Below are 23,836 nucleotides of genomic sequence, written 5' to 3'. Positions count from 1 at the left end.
CGCGGGGGCGCCAGTGCCGCGAGTCGAGCGGGAGGAGAGGAGGCGAGGGAGGAGGGCCAGAGAGGCAGTTGAAAGATGGCGGACGAGGCGGCGCTCGCCTTTCAGCCCGGCGGCTCCCCCTCAGCAGTGACGGCTGAGAGGGAGGCCACCTCGCCGCCTGCCGGGGAGCCGCTCCGCAAGAGGCCGCGGAGAGACGGCCCTGGCGTCGGGCGGAGCCCGGGCGAGCCCGGCGGGGCGGCCCCCGAGCGTGAGCTGCCGGTGGCGGCCGGCGGCTGCCCGGCGGCGGCGGCGGCGGCGCTGTGGCGGGAGGCCCAGGCGGCGGCGGCCGGAGAAGGAGACAATGGGACGGGCTTACAGGGCCTATCCCGGGAGGCGCCGCCGGCCGACGACTTCTACGACGACGACGACGACGACGAGGGCGAGGAGGAGGAAGAGGCGGCGGCGGCTATTGGGTACCGAGGTGCGCAGGGCGCGGGCGGGCCGGGACTGCGCATCCCCCCCTCCTCCTCCCGGGGCCCCTCCTGGGGTGGGGGAGTGTCGGGCGGGCTGGGGGCTCGGGGCTGGCTTTGCGGCGTCCCCCTCCCCGCTAGGGCCCTCCTTAGCTGCGCGCCTCCGAGGCTGCGGGCCCGGCTGCCGGAGCGGCCCGAGGACTCACTCCCTCCCTCCTCCCTCGGCCCGCGGCGCGCCCCAGTGGCCTCGCGCTTTGCGCAGCCGCGGGGCGGGCTAGCCTCGCAGCTGGTTTTAAAAAAAAGTTTCTCTCCCCTCCTACTCTTTTAACGTATTGCTTTTGTTAAATGTCTTTTGCTTATCAGCCCACCCTCCCACCCCCCACACAATTAAACCTGAAACTTTTTGACTGTCCCTTGCACCAACCTTTTGCAGTTGTCTTTGATAACTGACACCTGTGCAATTTGTGTGTGTTTGGTTTTTTTTTTTGGAGGGCCTTTATTTTTTAACTTGTTTTAAATTTTAAAGAGTGTAGTTGCTTCTAAAGACGTTACCCTTCTGTGGTGCAACTAATAGTGGGCATGAGAGAGTAATAGTAGTTTTAGAGTACTTTGAGTAGTATTTTTCCTCTAATCATGTTCTTATAATGGTTTTTAGATTAAATATCTTCTTGTGTGTGTATATGTAACCCTGAAACACGAATTGACATTTTTCTGGCATAGTAAAGCAGATGTGATAGTTGTATATGTCTTGTCATCCTTGAGTGTTTCAGAGTTTCTATCCGGATAGATGTGCGTCTTTATTATTTGTATCAATAAATCCAATCAGTGGACCATTTGATCATATCAAAAGGCAACAACGTGTGCATTAGGGATTGGATTAGAAAAACAACCCCTGTTTTCAAGAAACATAGTTTAATAAGGGAAACGAATAATGCAAAGGTATTTTTGTAGGTTTAGTGTTATATAAGAGAAGTGCAAGTTGCCATGGTTATATTTGCACGACTTTTTTGGGTAAATTTTTATTTGATAAGTTTTATGAACTATTATTTGTGATCGATAAATTCAGTCTAACTAGGTTACTACTTTTCGTGTTTTGATTAAGTAGACGTAATTTCTTTCTAGATTTTGATGAACTGAAACTTAGAGTCCGAGCAGAATCCCTAAAGATGAGGATATACTGTTCCTGTGAACGGTGCAGATTGATCCAGTAGGCATTCTTTACACAGGCAGTATGAATGTTAAGTGCTTTATTCATTGAAAATTGTTGTATCATAATTATAGATCTTCATAATTTTAGATGCAGATTGTTTCAGAAACCTTGAGTTCCTTTTGGTTTCTTTTGCAGATAACCTTCTGTTTGGTGATGAAATCATCACCAACGGTTTCCATTCGTGTGAAAGTGATGAGGATGATAGAGCCTCACATGCGAGTTCTAGTGACTGGACTCCAAGACCACGGATAGGTATGGTTTCACAGTTTAAGAGCTATCTTTTTCAGTATTCTCTTTTTATGTCAACAAAAAATATATTTCTCTGTCCCCTTGTAGCCTGGTGATGAGGTTCTTAGGTGTTTGATGAGATTTAATGTCATCTTGGTTTTAGGGAAAGTCTAGTGCTTTGTTTTGTTTTTGTTTTTAAATAATCTCTGTATGTAACTTTTTTATTGCTGGTTTCCTGTACTAGCATATAAGTCCCACGGGGGCAGGGATTTCTGACTGATTTGTAGACTGTTTTGTCAGTGCCTAGAAAAGTGCCTGGCACGTAGTTTGTCCTCAGTAAATATTTATTAAGTATTTTGGTGAAATGAGAAATATTTTGAAGTAGAGCACAGTATCAGATTTTTTTACCAAGGTAGTAACATGACCATCTCAAAATGTTCTTTCTCTTAATGTGCTGTTTTTTTCCAAAAATGCCTTGACTGCTTAAACATAGTAATGATTAGTTCCTTTTTAGTGTTTATATTTACTGTATTTTTGGTTTTCTCAAGCTAGGAACTGATCTAAGAAATTTCAGGGTAAAGAATTAAAGCTGAGAACATCAGCATTGTATGTATCATTTTGGGAGACTGGTTAAGATTAACTGGAAGATTATTACTGGAAAAATTTTAAAGATAGTAAAGTATAGATTTCCTTTTCTTTTTTTCTTTATGTCTTTAATGATAAATAGTGTGGGCTTTTGGGACTGGTAAGATCTTTCCTGTGTTGATTTGTAGAACCCTTTTGTACATACTTCTGTTATGTTTATGTTGCATTTTTCTAGATTTTAACCATACAAATTTAATTCTAGTAGTTAATTAGTTTGACTCTTAAAATACATACTTGGTATTTTATAGCTCTAGGGGCAGGCTCAACTCCTGATCTCCCTAATCTCTTTGGGATATAGCATTACATCTGAAGATGCTGTGAATGAAACACCTTTATAGTGCATTTTTTTACTCTGCAAAACAGCGTGGAGCATTGCTAATTTGTTACTTCAAAAAATAAATGAGATTTTCAGTTACTTGGAAGTGGATCTGATCTAGTTCTTCTCCCTCTTGATATAGGTCCATATACTTTTGTTCAGCAACATCTCATGATTGGCACAGATCCTCGAACGATTCTTAAAGATTTACTGCCAGAAACAATTCCTCCACCTGAATTGGATGATATGACACTGTGGCAGATTGTTATTAACATCCTTTCAGAACCACCAAAAAGGAAAAAAAGAAAAGATATTAATACAATTGAAGATGCTGTGAAATTACTGCAAGAGTGCAAAAAAATAATAGTTCTAACTGGAGCTGGGGTATGTAAGATGTATAAAGCACTAGTATGGGGGTGGTGTATGTTTTTTCTTAAGCCTTGTCCAATTCAGAAACATTTTTCTGGTGTAGAAAAATTTATCCTTGCATGATGATGGGCATTTGTGTTTGGAAACTGCTAAAAAGTGAGTGCAGGAGCAATTACTAAATTGGTTCAGTTTTTTAAAAACCTCTCAATAACCTTAAAAAGGATTCACTTCTGTTTCCTGGCACAGTAGGTAAGTGGAATTAAGGCAAGAGTTTTACCTACATTATACCACAACTTCTAAGGAGATGCAGGGAATTTTGCTTGCATTAAAGTGTGTCAGGGTCTGATAGAGAAGTTGGTTATTTGTTTGATCTTCATGGGGAAACCGGGAACCTAATATGTGTTCGCAAGTAACGCAGTGTTGGAAAGGTAACAGATTCCTACCTCTCCTCCATTTTAAATTAAGGTGATCTGATTGTGGTGGGTTGAGATTTTTCATTTGTTCCACTTTAGGTCTCAAATAACTAGTTACTTAGGCTATTTCATATTGTGTGTTGAATACAGAATATGTTACATGGTAGCGACCAGGACAGCTGTTGGAGAAAAATCAGTCCTGCTTTCTGACCTTTTGGTTAAGGGAGGGTGTTATTTAATCTTAAATGATCAGGAAGAATAGTTATGCGTTGCTCCCCGATGTGATTTAGGCAAGTTTGTTTTGCTCTGAGACTAAAGTGGAGTAAACGCTGACAAAATTGTGAAACAAAAGGATAACTTCTGAAGTCCCTATTTGTAATGTCAAGGTTTATTTGTAGAAAAAGCATAGTGTTTAAATCTATTCTTAAAAATTGAAATATTGTACAACATAGTTTTTTAAGGAAAATAAAGAAATTTAGCGTTCTTGAAGTAGTAGCACTCTAACCTAGAAGAGGGATTTCTTTGGAAATACTTGACTGTAATAGAAATTCTTGCCTGCTTTCTAGTTAAAATAATTTGGAATGGTTTACTTCGTTCTCAATCAAGTTGGAATTGTTTTAATTTGTTGGTTAAATGCTTATAAAGGTTTAAAGTTAGCCTGACTTAAAATTCTTTACCCCATTATGAATGGAATATGTGATGGATTTAATTATACTGGTTTTTTGAGTGTTTTATTTCTATTAGAAATTAAAGTAGGGCATTATCTCCATTCCCCAAAAGAAGTTTCAAACTAAAAATATTTTTCAACTCTTCCCTAATTGTGTGATAAGAGGACTAATAATTATTAAGGTAGCAGTAGAAGATTTAATTGTACAAATTATGCCATGCGTATTTCAGGTTTCTGTTTCTTGTGGAATACCTGACTTCAGGTCAAGAGATGGTATTTATGCTCGCCTTGCAGTAGACTTTCCAGACCTTCCAGATCCTCAAGCAATGTTTGACATTGAATATTTCAGAAAAGATCCAAGACCATTCTTCAAATTTGCAAAGGTACTACAAACTCTTCTAGTTGTTTCTTTGTCCTTCTCTCATGAAAAATTATTTTGAATGGCAGTCTAGTAAATTGACTATTAGTACTGTGGTGGAGTAAAATCACTGAAGTAAAGTCATTTTAGTCAGACTTCCCTTCCCAGAAGGGACTGTCATTTGCTTTTCTTCATTTTAGGATTGAGCTTATTTTCAAAGAAGAGGCTATTGCATATTTTTCAAATTTGCACTTCAGTAATGGCCTTTACATTGTCCAGGCTTTTTTAGAGGTTAGTAGATCATATAAAAGTAACATCACTGTTTTGATTTTGAATATTTTTTATGGATCATAAAGATCATAACATCTGCCTTTGGTATGTTTTATAGTAGCTAGGTTTTAACACATTGAGGATGTGCCTGAGAAATTTGTGATTAGAGGTGGAGAAGAGTCTTAGATTGCATTTGAGTCAAGGTTGATCTGTTATGCTCTAGCGTCTTTAGTGCTGCTCTGTTCAGTTCAGAAGCCATTTGCCACGTGGGGCTGTTGAGTGCATAAGTGTTCTGAGATGTTATGTAAGTGTGGAAGACATACCAGATTTTGGAAACCTAGTATAGAAAACATGCAAAATATAAATTTTATTATATATTATATATATATAAATAATGATTATATGTGTAAATAATAATACTTTGATATTGGGTTATAAATGAGGAAGATTTCACATTGTTAATGTGGTTACTAGAAAATTTGAATTGTGTATATGATTCATATTATGTTTTTATTTGGCAGCTCTGCTCTGGAGTTTAAAGTTTGATGTTACAGTCTTCCCTTGGTATCTGAGGGGGATTAGTTCCAGGATCCCTCAGATACCAAAATCTGAGGATGCTCTAGTCCCTCATATAAAATGGCATAGTATTTGCATATAACCTATGCACATCCTCCCTGTATACTTTTTTTTTTTAATTTAATTTTATTTTTGGCTGCATCTGGTCTTAGTTGCTGGATCTTCGCTGAGGCGTGAGGGGCTTCTCTAATTGAGGAGCGCGGGCTCAGTTGCCCTGCGGCATGTGGAATCTTAGTTCCCTGACCAGGGATTGAACGTCCCCTGCATTGGAAGGTGGATTCTTAACCACTGGACCACCAGGGAAGTCCCCTCCCTGTATACTTTAAATCACCTCTAGATTACTTATAATACCTGGTATAGGCATACCTTGTTTTATTTTGCTTCACTTTATTGCCCTTCACAGATTCTGTGGGCTTTTTTTGTTTTTACAAATTTGAGGGATTGTGATCAAGCGAGTCTGTAGGTGCCATTTTTCCAACAGCATTTGCTCACTTTGTGTCTCTGTGTCACATTTTGGTCATTCACAGTATTTCAGACTTTTTCATTATTTGTTACTGTGATCTGGGATCAGTTATCTTTGTTACTGCTGAGGACTTAGATGATGGTTAGCATTTTTTAGCAATAAAGTATTTTTAATTAAGGTATGTACTTTTTTTTGAGACATAATGCTATTGCATACTTAATAGATTACCATGTAGTATAAAAATAACTTTATATGTACAGGGAAACCAAAAAATTCATTTGACTGACTTTACTGGGATAATTCACTTTATTGCTATGGTCTGGAACCAAACTCATGATGTCTCTGAGGTATGCTTGTATGATGTTAATAGTCGCTGGTGCAGCAAATATAAGTTTTGGTTTTTGGAATTTTCTGGAATTCTTTTTCTCTGAATATTTTCAATCTACAGTTGGTTGAATCCAAGGATGTGGAACCTGCAGATATGGAGGGATAACTACGCATTATACCATACCCAAGAAATTTTATCCTTTTTTTTTTTTAAATTAATTTATTTATTTGGGTGTGCCGGGTGGGATCTTGTAGTTGCGGCACGTGGGATCTTGTAGTTGCGGCACGTGGGATCTAGTTTCCTGACCAGGGATTGAACCCAGGTCCCCTGCATTGGGAGCGTGGAGTCTTTAGCCTTTGGACCACCCGGGAAGTCCCAAGAAATTTTACTTTAGAAGTCTTTTTTCTATAGTTTAGCTTTATGGAAAGAAATTGTAACATTGTTGTTGCTAAACTTTAGTATATTTGAAAGGGTCTTTTGTATTAGTGATTATTTTTTAATGAGCATAGAAGTGAAGTGGACCTGAATTTCCATTAAAGGATAACCTCAGCTACTTTCAAATCATGTGGTCTATTTACATAACTATAAGAAAAGCTCTGCCAATTCAGAATACATGATATTAGCTTAAATTGATGGCCTATCTAAAGAAATAATTTTGTTTTGTGCAAGTGTGCTTATAAATGGGAATTAGAGTAAAATGGGGAAATTACATTAGATTTTCTTGGATATGATTTACTTGCTAGAACTGAAAACTAAATTTGAAAATTTTGCAGGCTACTAAGTAATTTGAATTTTTCCAGTACTCAACTTGAAACTTATAAAAAATTTTGAACTTCATGTATCAGCAGTGATGTGGTCATCTATATCTAGCCTTTAGAATAGACAGCTGGTTCACACTAAATGGAACAAATAATGTAGAGTGTCTCTTTTCCTTTGTTACAAGAATATGAATTCATGAAGATTCACTGTTTTTAACATACTGGTGCTAGGGGTTCTACTGCATGACTTTGAAGACCAGTGAAATATCACTTAGTTACTGGTTTCTTGAATTGGACCTAGGACACTGGCTCTAGTTATCAGAAATTAACACTTTTTTTTTCTGGCCACGCTGCATGGCATGTGGGATCTTAGTTCCCAGACCAGGGATTGAACCCGTGCCTCCTGCAGTCTGCAGTGGGAGTGCGGAGTCTGAACCACTGGACTGCCAGGGAATTCCCCAGAAATTAGCACTTTAAGAAAGGCATCAAGTAACTAGAATTTACTTTGATCTTGCATCTGATTATAAGAGCTTGATTCACTAGTGCATTTATGTAATGCTCACAAGGTTTTTGCTGTAAATTCTCTGTTCTGAGAGGAAACAAAAAACATGCTCAAACTAACTTTTCAGCTTTTTCCCCATCACTTCAGTATATACTAAATTGCCTGACACTTGGGGAAAATGTGGTAACTGAGAATACAAATAGCAAGGTGAGAAAGATTGTAACCATAGTTGTCTAATGTATATAATGGGTATTCAGTTTTAGCTTAAACTGGTTTTGACATGTAAGAATCTATAGAAGCAATTAAGAATTATTCTTACAAAGACAAATTATAAAAATACACATGGTAGAAATCTAGACAGTGCGTAAGAGAGAATAAAATATCTGAATTGGAGTAAAAATGGCACAGTGTTAATGTGTTACAGTGTACAGATTTCATAGTACCTAGGAGAAGAAAAAGTTGGAGGGGCAGCATGTTTCACTTCTTTATGAAAGTTTAAGTTATGGTAGGAGCTAAATAAATAATCTTATAACTGCCACTCATATAGGATCATTGTACTTCAATTCTTATATTAGGAACTGCCAAAAGGAAAGTACCTAGTTGGTGAAATAGCACTTAAAATAAATAATAATAGGTAAGAGAGACTGAGTTAATTTGGGTCTAAAAATGAGTAGGAAAAAGCTGAAGGATAAATAAGTAAGGACAAAGAATAAAGGATAGTATTTAAAAATGAAGGATGGGGAGGGTATGTAAATATTGTAATATTTTACTGGATTCCAAAAAGAATACATGAGTAAAATAGTCATAACCGAAAGTTTTCTTCCAGTGTCTGTACTAAGGAGAAGGTTAATTAAAAGATGGTTACTTTGCTAGTTATGAGAGAAAATGAATTTTTTTTAATTGAAGTATAGTTGATTTACAATGTTGTGTTAGTTTCAGGTGTACAGCACAGTGATTCAGTTATACATATATATGTATCCTTTTTTGAATTCTTTCCCTTATAGGTTATTATAAAATATTGAGTATAGTTCCCTGTGCTGTACAGTAGGTCCTCATTGGTTATCTATTTTATATATAGGAGTGTGTATATGTTAATCCCAAATTCCTGATTTATCCCCCCCTCCCCTTTCCCCTTTGGTAACCATAGGTTTTTTTCTATGTCTGTGGGTCTCTTTCTGTTTTGTAAATAAGTTCATTTGAATCTCTTCTTTTTTTTTTTAATATAAGTGATAATATTTGTCATTGTCTGGCTTACTTCACTTAGTATGATAATCTCTAGGTCCATCTATGTTGCCGCAAATGGCATTATTTCATTCTTTTTTATGGCTGAGTGATATTCCACTGTACATATTTACATCTTTACCCAGTCATCTGTTGATGGACATTTAGGTTGCTTCCATGTTTTGGCTATTGTAAGTAGTGCTGCAATGAACATTCGGGTTGCATGTATCTTTTTGAAGTATAGTTTTCTCTGGATATATGCCCAGGAGTGGGATTGCTGGGTCATATGGTAGTTCTATTTTTAGTTTTTTAAGGAACCTCCATACTGTTCTCCATAGTGGCTGTACTAATTTACATTCCGACCAACAGTGTAGGAGGGTTCCTTTTGAGAGAAAATAAATTTAATAGAAAGCCATGAAAACAGGAAATATTGTGAATTTAGGCATTTTGGAAGGAAAGTTTCTACAGATGTATCAAGCCACGGATTGTATACAACTGAGAAGAAACAGATTTCATCTAGATTGGAAACTCAAAAGTAACGGAGAGGTGTGTGAAAGAGGTAGCTGGTTCATCAGAGCAGTTTCTCAACCTGTTGACTCTTTGGGATGGATAATTCTTTGCTGTGAGTAGCCGTCCTGTGCACTGTAGGATATTTAGCAGCAGCCAATGGCCTCCTCCCTTTAAATGCCATTAGTCCCCCACCCCAGTCTTGACAATCAAAAATGTGTCCAGATGTTGCCAAATGTCTCCTGCAAGATTGCTCCCCGTTTGAGCACCAGCATGTTAAGTGCGCCTAGCTTTAGTACTGCTTTGAATTCTTCTACACAAGGACAATTAAGGCCAACATTAAAGCTATATATTCTTGTTCTGAACTGTTGTCCTCTTGCATAATAAGGCTTTAAATTGATAATGAGGTTGTGGTCATGGTTCTGAGGAGTCTAAATTCACTGGTGCTGATAAGTGGTTTAAGAGTCAGTGAAGGTGAAACCGAGGTTCTATAAAATAACTTTTTTTTGTTTTCTTTAAAGGACTGTGTTCAGAGAGTGTAGTTGCTCCCCCATATTGAATACAGTGAATGTTCTTTCCCTTAAAGTGATAAAATTCAAGAAAAAGTAGAGGGAGAAATATGAACTTCCAAAAACATATTCAGTAAATTGTCACTTTATTGATAATGTGCAGATATACCAGATTATGTAGTTATAAAGCTAAGAAATCTCAAAACCAGCTCATTACTTAAAAATCAAAAAAAGTGCACACCCCCACCCCCAAAAAAGGCCACAGTCCCGTTCACTTGAAGACAGTATGTTAATACTGACTTGTGTAGGTGGATTACATATAAGTAGAGTATTATATTTGGGTGTATATTATAAAAATGGGCTCTTTTACCTACTGCTTTGGATTTGTAGTATTTCTGTTTAATAAACTTTCAGATGCTTGAATACTTGATAACGGTCATAGTGTTCATCAAGTGGTCTACTGTAACTAATCCTGCAAGTGTTCCTTTTTTGGATGTTTCCTGCTTTCTGTTATTAAAAAGGTATTGCTCTGATTGTCCTTTTTGGTATGTTTATAATGTTCTTAGGATAAATTTCTGAAAGCAAAACTGCTAAGGGTCCTGATTTGTTTTACCTTATTGCTGCCTGGAAAGGTTGAATAATATATACTCCCATCAGAAGTGTAGAAGTGTATGAGAAAACTGATTTAGCATGCCCATGCCCTCTCCCCCACAAAAAAAGCCTCCCGTGATACGTTATTAGTATTAATGTATTTTTTAGAAAGTGTATGTGTGTGGGTGGGTGTGTGTGTTGGTGTGTATGTTGTGTATATGGTTTTATAAAGAAATTGAAACAGTTCACAACAAACGATAGTTGGCCTCTCTCTTCAGTCTTCCCTACCTCTAATCTCTTTCTCAAAGGTTACCATGGTAAAATGTTTCATTGGGTTTCCTTCTAGGAAAAAAAAAGAGTAAACCTGTTTGTGTGTGTGTAGGGGGGAGAGGTATTGTAAGTTTCTAATAATACTTTAAAAATGATTACCGACAGAATCACGTACCCTTTTCTCTACACTGCTTTTTTCCCATTTAATATCCTTGGAAATAGTTTCATGGCGGCACTTAGATATACCTCATTTTAAAGAAAAGGCTGCATAGTACTGTTTGATAGTTGTACCACAATATGTATAATCAGTCTCCTATTAGTGGATATCTAGAGTTTTTAAGGCAGTTAAAACTATCAGTGTAATAAATAAAAAATTAGCATCTTCTCATTAGTGTTCTGTTTTTGTTTACTAGTGTAGATGACTGCTTCTTACTACTTGCCATGTGTATATCCTTGAGTTGCCTGTCTGTCCTTAGCTATTTTTTTTTTCCATTGAGATGCTTTTCTTCCTCATACTGATTTGTGAGAACGTGCTTTTTTTTGGCCGCAACCTGCAGCTTGTGGATCTTAGTTCCCTGACCACGGATTGGTCCCAGGGCATGGCAGTGAAAGCACCAAGTCCTTAACCACAGGACTGCCAGGGAATTCCCGAGAACATGTGTGGGGTTTTTTTGTTTGTTTTTTATATATATTTATTTATCTGGTTGCGCCTGGTCTTAGTTGCAGCAGGCGGGCTCCTTAGTTGTGGCTCACCAGCTCCTTAGTTGTGGCATGTGAACTCTTAGCTGCAGCATGCATGTGGGATCTAGTTCCCTGACCAGGGATCAAACTAGGGCCCCCTGCATTGGGAGCATGGAGTCTTAACCACCGGCCACCAGGGAAGTCCCTGAGAACATGTATTCTTGAAGAGTGTTTTTACATTAGAGGGTGATTGGAATTCCAGTCTCCACTAATCCCGTGAAGGATGTGCAATGTGAAATATACTTACTAGATTAGTTTTAGTGGACTGATTTGCAATACCTAATAGAAATGGTATTTAGCCTAAAAGAAAAATAGGAAACATGAGGTTGAGGGATCAGAAATTGCATAGTGGTTAAGAGCTGCACTTTGGCATCAAAACTGGGTTTGAATGATAGTTCTGCTACTTGCTAGCTCTTGTGACTTTTGGCGTTACTTCTGTGCTTTGGGTTTTTTCATCTGCAAGATGGGGGATATATGTCTACAGGAGGGTCAGCAGACCTTTTTCTGTAAAGGGCCAGGGAGTAAATGTAACCTGCTTTGTGGACCACATGGGAACTCTGTCATACTGTGTTCTTTTCCTTTACAGTCCTTGAAAATGTAAAAACCCAGTCCTCAGCCCAGTCTACAGCATTATTATAAAGTGCTCCTGTTATGCCTGTTAATTACATTAAGTAGTAACGAATGCTTGACTAATTGAAATTCTCTTGTGTTAGATTAGTACAGGGGCCGGCAAATTACAGCCTCAGTCCAAATGTGGCCCACTGCGTGTTTTTGTACAGCTGTGAACTAAAATTTTTAAATGGATGGGGAAAAAAATCAAAAGAATAATACTTCACATCATATGAACATTATATGAAATTCTAACATCAGTGATTGTAAATAAAGTTTCACTGGAACACAGCTATGCTCATTCATTGGCCTATTGCCTGTGGTTGCGTATGTACTACAATAGAAGACTTGAGTGGTTGCCACATAGACCGTAAGGACAGAGACTGAATGGCCCGCAAAGCCTTAAATATTTGCTATCTGGTGTCCCAGTGTGGAAAAAGTTTGCTGAAGCTTGAGTTCCTTGGGGAAGCCAGAGGTTAACAGGAAAAAAGTAGTTAAATTTGTCAGGTGACTTAACTTTAATTTGCAAGTATTGATTAGGTAAGATTTTGAGTAGTCTATGGTGTTGTGGAATGAATGAAACAAGACCAGGGATTATGAGGATTTTCCTTACCAGGATCAATTAGTTTCACTTATTTTTTTGACAGCATGGAGAATGTAAATTCTAGTTTCTTAACAGCTCTACCTACTACCTAGTAAATAGTGGCATCTCAAACTTTGGTGAGTCCTTTTAGTTTTGAGGGGCTGCAGTTAACACCCCTGCTTTTGACTGGAATCTCATTCATATTGCTAGAAATTTTGAGAAGCAAGCAAGCAAGCAGAGAGCATCTCTGGAAAAAAACCATTATTTCTACATGAAAGCTTACTGTGGCAGATAGTTCTAAGCTTTAGTTTTGGTCACATTGGTTGCCTATGGCCAATTACTGGATTGTTCGCATGTTTCTGGACACTGCTGTGAAAGCAGCCTGTCACTTTAATAGTATTTGAGCCTTTGGTCCCAGCTGTGCTTCCACTCTATTCTAAATGGATCCCTGTGGCAATTATAATGGTCCAGCCCACATGATTGGTTCCTTAATGGCACTTAAGGAGGTTCAGATTTGGGATGGCCTGTCTTGCTTAGAACTAGCGTGTCACAGTTTCAACATGAAGAATTAATCTATATTTTATCTGAAAGTTGTATCTCCAGTCAATTAGTTTTTAGCAAACTTTCCTTGTTAAGTAAGGGCCTGATTTAGGAGTAATTTCTATTAAAAAACAGTCCTTTCAGAGTAATTTTTTCCCCATTATTTCAGGTGCAAGGTGCTGGTGTTTAATCCTCTAAATGTAAATGTATTAGAACAAAGCAACCTGGGGAGAAAACAGTGGTTAATAGAGAGCACAACCTAATGGTCCAAAACATAATGTGGCTTTCAGTTTTCTATAAACATTAGCTTTAATAAACTCTTCACTTGTTACTTCTTTCTATATGCATTGTCTTTCTTAAATTGCAAAGTTCATGAACTTTATGATAAAAATTTGAATGAGAGGCAGAATGCTTGGGTTTTATATAACATTTTCAGCAGCATATGGACATGGATGTGATAGTCTTTATAATGAGATATGCGTATTATTTTTACTTAAAAGGTATCCCGGTAGATAGTTTTTTCTAAACTTGAAATATTAAGTAGGTTAGAAGTAGTCATCTAGAATCTTACTGTCAAACTTTTTTGTATAATGTCAGAAGTGAAGTCCCCTACCCCCCCACCCCTGTTTTATAGATTGTTTGTATCCTTCCTGAATTGATGCTTAAATGAATGTATCTATATACTTTGCATAAACTTCCCATTTTTGCTTAATAACAACAAAAACAAAGCTATACACAGTGGTGACTAGCTTGATTTTTTTTCACATATGTCATGGGCCATCTTCCAGGTCAGTGTATCTAGACCTTCCTCATTCATTTTAATGGCTGCATACTCCACTATTACGGATGTACCATATTTCTACAACCAGTCCTCTGTTGATGGACATACGGTTGTATCTTGTTTTTTGCTAGCATTGTAATAGGTTAGAGGCTGTAAATGAATGGTAAGGAAGCAGGCAGAACTACTTCAAAGAAAAAAGAGAAGAAACTTCCTTTGCCATAGTCACTTACTAAATGAAGTTTAATGAAAACACTGTCAAAAGTTGAGAGGACCAAAATTGATACTTTTTCTCTGATCTTTTTGCCATGTGTATATCTGAATTCTTTGTTTTTAAAGAAGAAACAGCATTGAAGCATTATTTGGGGGGAAAAACACACACACAAAATCCAGCAACTCAGCATTCATGAGCAACTCTATACTATACCAGTATGTGCCTGTGCAGTGGAAGGAAAACAATTTTGGTAAGGAATTAAAACTTCAGCTTTAAACTTCCAACAGGTTGATATTTATAATAAATGATGAATCAAAAATTTTTTTAATATTATGTTGACAGTGCCTTTTTTAGTTTTAAAAAAGAAGTCACCATATCTTTGATATCTTTAATTTCAATTTAAACTTTTTCCCTTTTTCCTTACAAAAAAAAAAATCATTTGCAGCCAACAAAAATTAGATATATATTAAGGTATGTATTTCTTCTGACTTTTATTAAAATATCAATTAGCATTTATAAGAGATGTTTGCAGGTCGACTTTATCCAGAGGCCATGTTCACTAATTGCTGAGTTTTACACATATGACAGCAACAATCCTTTCGTAAGTGTGTGTGGCATCCATCTAGATGCTTTGAGATGCTCATGTATTGTTTTTTAATTATCATTGGTAGTTTTTTTTGTTGTTGTTGTTAAACCTAAACCTGTGACGTTTGTTAACACATAATCTTTTTTCTGCTTTTTGCGTTATCTAGGAAATATATCCTGGACAATTCCAACCATCTCTTTGTCACAAATTCATAGCCTTGTCAGATAAGGAAGGAAAACTACTTCGCAACTATACTCAGAACATAGATACACTGGAACAGGTTGCAGGAATCCAAAGGATAATTCAGTGTCATGGTTAGTAAACTTCAGGATTGCTTTTTCTGTTACATATTAGTTAGTTTTGTAGGAAAAGTTAGGATTAGAGAAAAGGCTGCCTTCCAGGAATGGAGATTAAGCCTTATTGTTTAACCATGTTATCTGATCAATTGTAGATAAGGAAAGTAGATTGCAAAAATATGAAACCAGAAATATTGGCGTTGACACTTAATTGTACAAAATGTCAGATATTAATGTGCTTTTGGATTTCAAAAGATGCATCAATTATGTAACATTAAATTCTTTTATATAACCTTTCTTGATTACAAAAGTAATATTAGCTATGGATGAAAAAAACATGGCATCTTTAGGAAACCAAAGGAACTGCTGAGTAGTTCAGATGGACAGGCTTTAGAAATTTGAAGACCAAATCTAAAACAAGTATGAATAGACCATATTCTTATGTATCTAAACTGTTTTTGAAACACAGCTGTTAAGCTAAGGTAATACAGTTGTAACCTTCCAAGTCTGCAGTTTTAGTCCTGGAGGAGTTGGTATATTTTATTAAAAGAGTAGCTTTAGGAAGCATCATTATATCAGCATCTCTCTCATGGAGTCTCTTAAAAATTATAAAGTCGCTAGCTTTTCTGTTGTCAAGCTTACATTATAACCGTTATTTAAGAAATGGAAAAATTTCTTTAATAAAGCATATATTTGTTGTTTTTAGGTTCCTTTGCAACAGCATCTTGCCTGATTTGTAAATATAAAGTTGACTGTGAAGCTGTACGAGGAGATATTTTTAATCAGGTAATTTATCACCCATATCTTAGGAATTGTGCATGTCTCTGATCTGTTTCTTTTACCTCAGTCTTTTTTTTCTGGAAGTATTTATGTGGTACAGAAACATCCAGGAAAACAAATGTTAGTTACCATTGGGAATTCCAGAGAAATACACAAAAACCTTTCAAAACCTTAAGTTAAAAACATTGCTCCATAATCTCTTGATTATGAAGTTGACTACCTAATATATAAGCCTAAAATAAAAACCCAGATCATTAAGTGTGGTGTTACTTAACATTAGTTTTTCTCCTTACTCTCCCTTTTTAAAAGTGCCTGTCAGATTCATTTTGTAAAAAATAGTTCATGTACGCTCATTGACCAAAAAATACAGGAAAATATGGCAGAGAATGAAAACCACCCAGAAATAAATTCTGTATGTTTAGCTGCATATATAGTTGATCATATAATTATGAGAAGATAGCATACTAAAATGGAATCGTATTTTACAAACTTTTATTTTTTAAAAGTTAAGTCTCATCTGTGTACATATATACACATGCTGCTTTTTCTTAATATATAATGGACTCTTGAATATCAAATGTAGGTCTATACAGGTATCATAATAGCAGCATACACAGATAATAGCAAAATTTTATCTCATTGTATGTTAATAAACGGGTCATTGATAGTTGATGTTTAGGTTTTATCCAGTTTTCCCTGCAATTTATCCACAGCTTTTCTGTTTTCTTTGGTAATTTTGAAATGAATTCTTGGGAAGTGTGGAAATGTTGACTCTTTCTAACTCAGGCTTGCCCTTCTCTTTCCCACCTCAACTAAAATCTGGAACATGCAGGTGGTTCCTCGATGTCCTAGGTGCCCAGCTGATGAACCACTTGCTATCATGAAACCAGAGATTGTCTTTTTTGGTGAAAATTTACCAGAACAGTTTCATAGAGCCATGAAGTATGACAAAGATGAAGTTGATCTTCTCATTGTTATTGGGTCTTCCCTGAAAGTAAGACCAGTAGCACTAATTCCGAGTAAGTGGGTGATGATTTTTTTTAGAGAACCATTTCTATATATTTTGCCATGGGTTGTGGGTCTGTAGAGTAGACCCCAATTATCTTATTCTGTTTTTTGTTAAAGAGTGGTGAAGAGCCAAACTTTAATTTTTTTAGGTGACATATTCTTGCTCAGGAAGATTGGTTAATCTGACATTTCAGTGGGGGAAGAGGGCTTTCAAAACAGAAGTAATAACAAAGGGAAACAGTTCAACTTAAACTTTTCAGTGGAATGTGCTTTAATATGGCAGGAGTTAGCATGAGCTAATTTTACATATACTGAGGAAACATATTAAAAATAATCTGTATTTTTAGTCTTAATTCGAGTAGTTAATATTTCAAATGTAATTGACTTTTGGTCCAGTAAGTTCAGATGTATAGCTTGATACATGTGTAACGTACTCATGTAAGATAGAATTTTGGGGCTCACAATGATTGGTTTGTTTTTGTAAGAATAACAGTCATGCCTTGTCAATCATTTTATGTGGATCAGCTCTACCCACAAGGGTGTTCATGTGTATAAAAATGCTCAAAAACAATTTAAGTCCCTATTATTCTCAAGAATATTTCTTTAATCCATGCTCCCATACTACCTTTTTTCTCCCTCTAATGAGCAAGCAAGGGGGAGGAAGATAGAGGGACTAATTCAGTAGCATCATTGGTGCCATAAAAGTGAGGGAAGGAGGAGAGGAGAGTATATTAAACCCTTAACTGGAGAATTAAAATTGGACCCCCATACCAGCAAACAGATAGCTAGAGCAAACTGCTGGAAGAAACAGAGTTAAACTCTCCCAATTCTGCATCTTTTTCCTAGCCCACATGTAGTGGCTCTACCAGTTTAACTCAGCCTTCCCCAAGTAGCTGTGAAATTCTATTAAAGTAGATTATAGGACAATTTGTAACTAAAAAAAAAGAAAGAAAATTTAATGTATAAGCTTATTTGCGAGTTATTTTTTTCTATTTAAATGTGAGGCAGAGAACTTCTTCCAAGTTTCCTGTGGGGTAGTAAAATGTGTTGGTGATAGGCAAAGGTACTTTTTTAAAAATGTAAGACATTGGTACATAATAGTGGAGAACAGACTGGTATGAATTTTCACATATCAGAAGCCATTTTAGTAGATAACTATTACCTATACTGCACCAAGAACTCTTCTCTGCATATTAACTCAGTGCTCACTGCAAGTTTGTGGAGAAGTACTGTTATTACCCCATTATACAGACAAGGAAATTGAATACAGAATAAAAAGTCTGAGGTGATTACCCAGAGGTTACCAGGTGACAGGAGCAGAACCTGAAATTTTGCTGCTCATCTGTTTACTTGATAGTTTGATGGTATGTGTAATAGCTTGGTTGAATACTACAGTTGGGTGTCTTCTTTGGTATTGGGAGCATGTTAGATTTTTTTTTTTTTGGCCATGCCTCACGTCTTGCAGGATCTTGGTTCCCTGACCAGGGATAGAACCCTGGCTGTGGCAATGAAAGCGCAGTCCTAACCGCTGGACCGCCAGGGAATTCTGTTAGATTTTTACATAATGCATTTCTTTTGGTTTTATTAGTGTACCTCCCTTCCTTTCTCTAATTCTTACTTTTTTCACCCTATTCTTAGGTTCCATACCCCATGAAGTGCCTCAGATATTAATTAATAGGGAACCTTTGCCTCACCTGCATTTTGATGTAGAGCTTCTTGGAGACTGTGATGTCATTATTAATGAATTGTGTCACAGGTTAGGTGGTGAATACGCCAAACTTTGCTGCAACCCTGTAAAGCTTTCAGAAATTACTGAAAAACCTCCACGAACACAAAAAGAATTGGCTCATTTGTCAGAGTTGCCACCCACACCCCTCAATATTTCAGAAGGCTCGAGTTCACCAGAAGGAACCTCACCAGCAGATTCTTCAGTGATTGTCACTCTTTTAGACCAAGAAACAAAGAGTAATGGTGATGATCCAGATGTGTCTGAATCAAAAAACTGTGTCGAAGAAAAATCACAGGAAGTACAGACTTCTGCTAGGAGCATTGAAAGTATTAATGAACAGTTGGAGAGTCCGGATTTGAAGAATGTTGCCTCCAGTACTGGGGAGAAAAATGAAAGAACTTCAGTTGCTGAAACAGTGAGAAAATGCTGGCCAGCTAGACTCGCAAAGGAGCAGATTAGTAAACGGCTTGATGGTAAGAAAGGCTGTTGAAACATTTTGAAGGTTATAATTATTCTAACGAAATATTTGTCAGTGACTTTTCATTTTCTGATTTTAGTATCGTGAGGCAGGAAATATTACTACTCTGGTACAGGTGGGAAACCGAGGACCATGGAGGTTAAGTACCCCAGGCAAGGTAACGACTAGGGTGTGGAAGAACCAGGTGGATTCTGGGTTCTCTTAACCATTAGGTCGTGTTGTTTCAGATCTAGAAAACAGCTGGTTCTTCGCCACTGAGTATCAGAAATACCATCTACCCTGTTTTGACACATGGGAAGTCTTTTTATCAATTAGTTTTTTAAAAAAATAACTAATTAATTTTGGCTGCATTGGGTCTTAGTTGCTGTGCACAGGCTTTCTCTAGTTGTGGTGAGCGGGGGCTTCTCTTCGTTGCAGTGCGCGGACTTCTCATTGTGGTGACTTCTCTTGTTGCGGAGCACGGGCTCTAGGCGCACGGGCTTCAGTAGTTGCAGCACTAGGGCTCAGTAGTTGTGGCTTGTGAGCTGAATTTTAGAGCGCAGGCTCAGTAGTTGCGGCACACGGGCTTAGTTGCTCTGCAGCATGTGGGATCTTCCCAAACCAGGGCTCGAACCCGTGTCCCCTGCATTGGCAGGCGGATTTTTAACCTCTGCGACACCAGGGAAGTCCCTATCCATAAGTGTTAACAAAAGTGAAATCACTTTCTACTTTTTGAAACCACTTATGACCAAGTATTAATCAAACAGAAACTTGTGCTCTTAGATGCAACAACTTTGTACAGCTTAAAACATTAAGTCCCATTCCACTTACTATACATGGTGAAAACTGACAAGAAATTTGAGACAAATGTATTAAGTGTTGTAATCATTTGCTCTGAAAAAATTTTAGTTCAGTCGAATAAGCCTTTGGGCATTTTCCATACAGCAAGTTCTGGAGGCACCGATCAAGCTACTGATATTTGTGTATATCATTATAAAAATAGGTGATATTTTAAAAGGTTTATCTACTTGGAGGGCACTAGGTTACTGAAGGCTTTCTAAAAAACCTAAGTTCTGACTTTGATCTTGAACTGTAATTAGGGGAAGTCTTCCGTGGGGAAAACTAGAAAGAGCATAGAAGAATACTTACGCTTTCAAATGTGGCAAGAGTCAGAAGTAGAGAAATTACTGTTGATTTAGTCAGGTAAGATAAGTCTCTATCATATACAAAGTCTGCCTAGGCACTGGCAACATTCTCTGGCTGTCTTTTTGACAGATGGGTCAAACATACAAAACTCTGCCCCAGGAAATTGGTATTATACCTTGGTTTTATTCTACCAATTTAGACCTTTAAAGGTACAGGCTTTGGAATTAGACTGAGTTGTCAGATCTACTTCTCTCTCCTAGCATTGTGAGCATTTGAAAAGATAACTGATGTAAAGAGTGTAAAACTTAACATTTTTTAGCGGTTAAAACCAAACAACAGCTGGACTTTACTCACTCATTTTAGTTTGCCACTGTTTGTTGTGAGGTCGAGGCTGAAAGGGAGGAAGTTGGAGCATATAGAAGAAGCTGAAAAGGAGGAAGCTGGAGCATATAGGAAGTAAAATGTAAATGTCTTGAGGGTTGCCAAGAGGGCAGAAACAGACAGGTATAGGGTACTTCCACTGAGAAATAGATGATTCAGTTCTTCAGGGGGGCCAGAGCAGAAAGAATTATTTATTTATTTATTTATTATTTTGGCTGCTCCGCACGGCATGCAGGATCTTAGTTCCCCCAGCAGGGATAGAACCCAGGCCCCGGCATTGAGAGCGCAGAGTCTTAATTTAACCACTGGACTGCCAGGGAAGTCCCTGAAGTGTTCTTTTTATAAACATGGCCTAACGTATAGAAAGGAAAGGGCAGGAGAGCCATGTGCTGGGACCCTTTAAAAGACTGTGAGGGGATGTGATTCAAAGGAGGTGGCCCTAATAAGAAGCACCAGGTGGGGTTTTCTTTCTCCAGTCACTGAAACACAATGAAATAAGTGGTTTCCATGCTGCAACACATAATAGGTGAGAACTGGGTCATGATGGGGTATAAAAAAGCTTGAAAGTCATTTTGAAGAGAAACTCAGGTATGTTTGGTAGATGGTATGTCACTCCAGATAAACTATGCAGTTAGGATATGGTGCAATAGGATATGGTGCAATAAATATAACACCGTGTGATAACAGACTTAAGTCAGAAGGTACTTGGTGCTTGTGAATATAAGGGTATAAAATATTTCATCATTAATGTTTAACGTTCCTACCCATTCACTTACATCAAAATGTAAACAAAAGCAGGGAATGCTTCTTACCATCGGAGGTCAAATCTTATATTGCAAATGCTAATTTGGGAGGGCGTTGGGAAAGAAAGCTTAAAAGGCCAGCGCTAGATCAGTGCTTCTCACACTTTAATGTGATAGGACTCTTGTAAAAATAGATTGATTCAGAGGGTGGGTGGTGGCATTTCATCTCATCAAATCTGTTCAAAGGAGTTGGTTAAGTGAGTTTCATTGAACATGGCTGTCTACATTTTTTTCATACTTGCCTCATAGGGTTGTGAAAATTATTTCATATCCAGATGAGGAAATTGAGGCACAGAGATAACTCTCCCAATTTACAAAGTTGATGAGTGGCAGAACTAAGATTTTCATGCAGGACTGAGTGATTCTATAGCTTGTTCTTGAGAAACTACAGTAATAGCCTCTAGTAATGATACTCAGGTAAAAGGCTAGAACCTACACTTTATTCCAGACAGCCCACTCAGACCAAGTCTTAGAAAACTGGAAATAACCCACTTCTCTCTTATTACTGTATTTCAGGTAATCAATATCTGTTTTTACCACCAAACCGTTATATTTTCCATGGTGCTGAGGTATATTCAGACTCTGAAGATGATGTCTTATCCTCTAGTTCTTGTGGCAGTAACAGTGATAGTGGAACATGCCAGAGTCCAAGTTTAGAAGAACCTATGGAGGATGAAAGTGAGATTGAAGAATTTTACAATGGTTTGGAAGATGATGCTGATGTTAATGAGAGAGCCGGAGGAACTGGATTTGGAGCTGATGGAGGTGATCAAGAGGCAGTTAATGAAGCTACATCTATGAAACAGGAAGCAACAAGCATTAACTATCCATCGAACAAATCATAATGTAGTATTGTCCAGGTACAGGAATTGTTCCACCAGCATTAGGATCTTGAGCATGTCAAGTTGAATGTTTACTTGTGAACTCAATAGAGCAAGGACACCAGAAAGGTATAATATTTATAGACTGGTAAAACAGTTTTTTTTCCCCATGGGTAATTTTTAACTTACTTATTTCTGTGCTTATACACTCGAACACTAACTCTTTTTTTAAAAAAGAAAGGTACCTAAGTATCTTTAATCAGCTGTTGGACAAGACTTTCTTTTAAAGGTTCATTTGTATGATACATCCATATGTATATATAATTTTGTTTTGGCCTAGTGAGGTTCAACATTTTAAATTTTTCAAAAAGCCATTGGAATGTTAAATTAATGTAAAGGGAACAGCTAATCTAGACCAAAGAATGGTATTTTCACACTTTTCTTTGTAGCACTGAATGGTTTGAAATCCTCATTCTCTGTTCCGCTAAACTTTTGATTCTTTATTAGCACAATTACCTATTTTCAAACACTGGCATTTTCCAAAACTTGTGGCAGCTAACTTTTAAAAATATCTCATGACATGCAATCTGAGTAGAAGGAAGTCAACAATATGTGGGAGAGCACTCAGTTGTCTTTGCTTTTTAAAGTGAGACTTGGTGCTAACAGTTTCCGGAATATTGTATTTGTTCAAATGAAGATGGCTTTTGTACTTCCTGTGGACATGTAGTAATGTCTATATTGGCTCATAAAACTAACCTAAAAAACAAATAAATGCTTTGGAAATGTTTCAATTGCTTTAGAAACAATAGTGCCTGCCTGGGTCCCCTTAGTTTTGAGAATATTTGCCATTGTTGTTTAAATATACCTATCAATTACGGTGGTAGAGCTTGCATTGATCCTTTCCATAAGTATTAAACTGCCAAGATGTGAATTTGCAAAGCCTTTATGAATCAATAATAATGGTACTTCAACTGGGGGGAGAGTGTAGTATTTTGGACTGTTGCCTCTCCCCGCCCCCCGCGCTCCATTAATGAGAGCAGCAGACCCCCTGATTACAGTTTCAAAGCCAGTAAGTACATGTTTCCTGTTGGGAGGATTTGGTGTAATAAACACCAAACTACTAGCCTAGTATTATGGAGATGAGCGTGGTGTAACTTGTAATAGCAGAATAGTTAATTAAACTAGTTCTTATAACATATTTAAAAGCTTAGCCTGCCTTAAAACTAGAGATCAACTTTTTCAGCAGCAGAAGCGTCTAGCCTTTCAAAAAAGTTCATACTTTATAAAATTGCACAGTAAGAATTTATTTTGCAGACCTTTCCAACATTGCTTTCAAATAAAGTATTCCTGTGTTGCTTTAGTATTTATTACAACTTAACAAAAAGGGTTTGAAATATAGCTGTTCTTTAAGCATAAAATACCCAGCTAGGACCGTTACTGCCAGAGAAAAGAATTTTATTGAATGGCCATTTCCCTACCTGAAAGATGTCTCAATCTGAATTTATTTGACTACACTAAAGAATGCAGTATATCTAGTTTGCCATTTGCATGATCTGTGTTTGTGCTATAGATGATATTTTAAATTGAAAAATTTGTTTTAACTTATTTTTACAGTGAAGACTGTTTTCAGCTCTTTTTATATTGTACATACATAGTCTTTTATGTAATCTACTGGCATATGTTTTGTAGACTGTTTAATGACTGGATATCTTCC

General features: G+C 37.4%; 1 protein-coding gene across 3 annotated transcripts; it reads left to right on the top strand.

Annotated features, from left to right (window-relative positions):
* SIRT1 (sirtuin 1) lies at positions 1 to 23,836 on the top strand. 3 transcript variants are annotated; one of them, XM_059899768.1, is made up of 9 exons: positions 1 to 460; positions 1,795 to 1,911; positions 2,991 to 3,232; positions 4,528 to 4,680; positions 14,868 to 15,015; positions 15,704 to 15,783; positions 16,610 to 16,796; positions 18,424 to 18,987; positions 21,818 to 23,836. In XM_059899768.1, exons 1-9 carry the CDS (start codon positions 76 to 78, stop codon positions 22,144 to 22,146), a joined length of 2,205 nt encoding a protein of 734 aa, XP_059755751.1. In that variant the 5' UTR covers positions 1 to 75; the 3' UTR covers positions 22,147 to 23,836. The 3 variants fall into 3 exon arrangements, with proteins under 3 accessions (XP_059755751.1, XP_059755752.1, XP_059755753.1); XM_059899769.1 differs by lacking the exon at positions 1 to 460 and adding an exon at positions 1,617 to 1,656; XM_059899770.1 differs by lacking the exons at positions 1 to 460; positions 1,795 to 1,911; positions 2,991 to 3,232; positions 4,528 to 4,680 and adding an exon at positions 14,249 to 14,365.

Source organism: Balaenoptera ricei, chromosome 16, assembly GCF_028023285.1.
Source record: "Balaenoptera ricei isolate mBalRic1 chromosome 16, mBalRic1.hap2, whole genome shotgun sequence".
Lineage (NCBI taxonomy): Eukaryota > Metazoa > Chordata > Mammalia > Artiodactyla > Balaenopteridae > Balaenoptera > Balaenoptera ricei.
This window is presented reverse-complemented; position numbering and strand designations above follow the sequence as displayed.

Excerpts from the sequence above, each read along its gene's own strand:
- SIRT1 (XM_059899768.1), top strand. The coding sequence starts at position 76 with ATGGCGGACGAGGCGGCGCTCGCCTTTCAGCCCGGCGGCTCCCCCTCA. Across the intron at positions 1,912-2,990 it reads GACTCCAAGACCACGGATAG|GTCCATATACTTTTGTTCAG; the intron begins GTATGGTTTCAC and ends CTCTTGATATAG. Across the intron at positions 18,988-21,817 it reads GATTAGTAAACGGCTTGATG|GTAATCAATATCTGTTTTTA; the intron begins GTAAGAAAGGCT and ends ACTGTATTTCAG.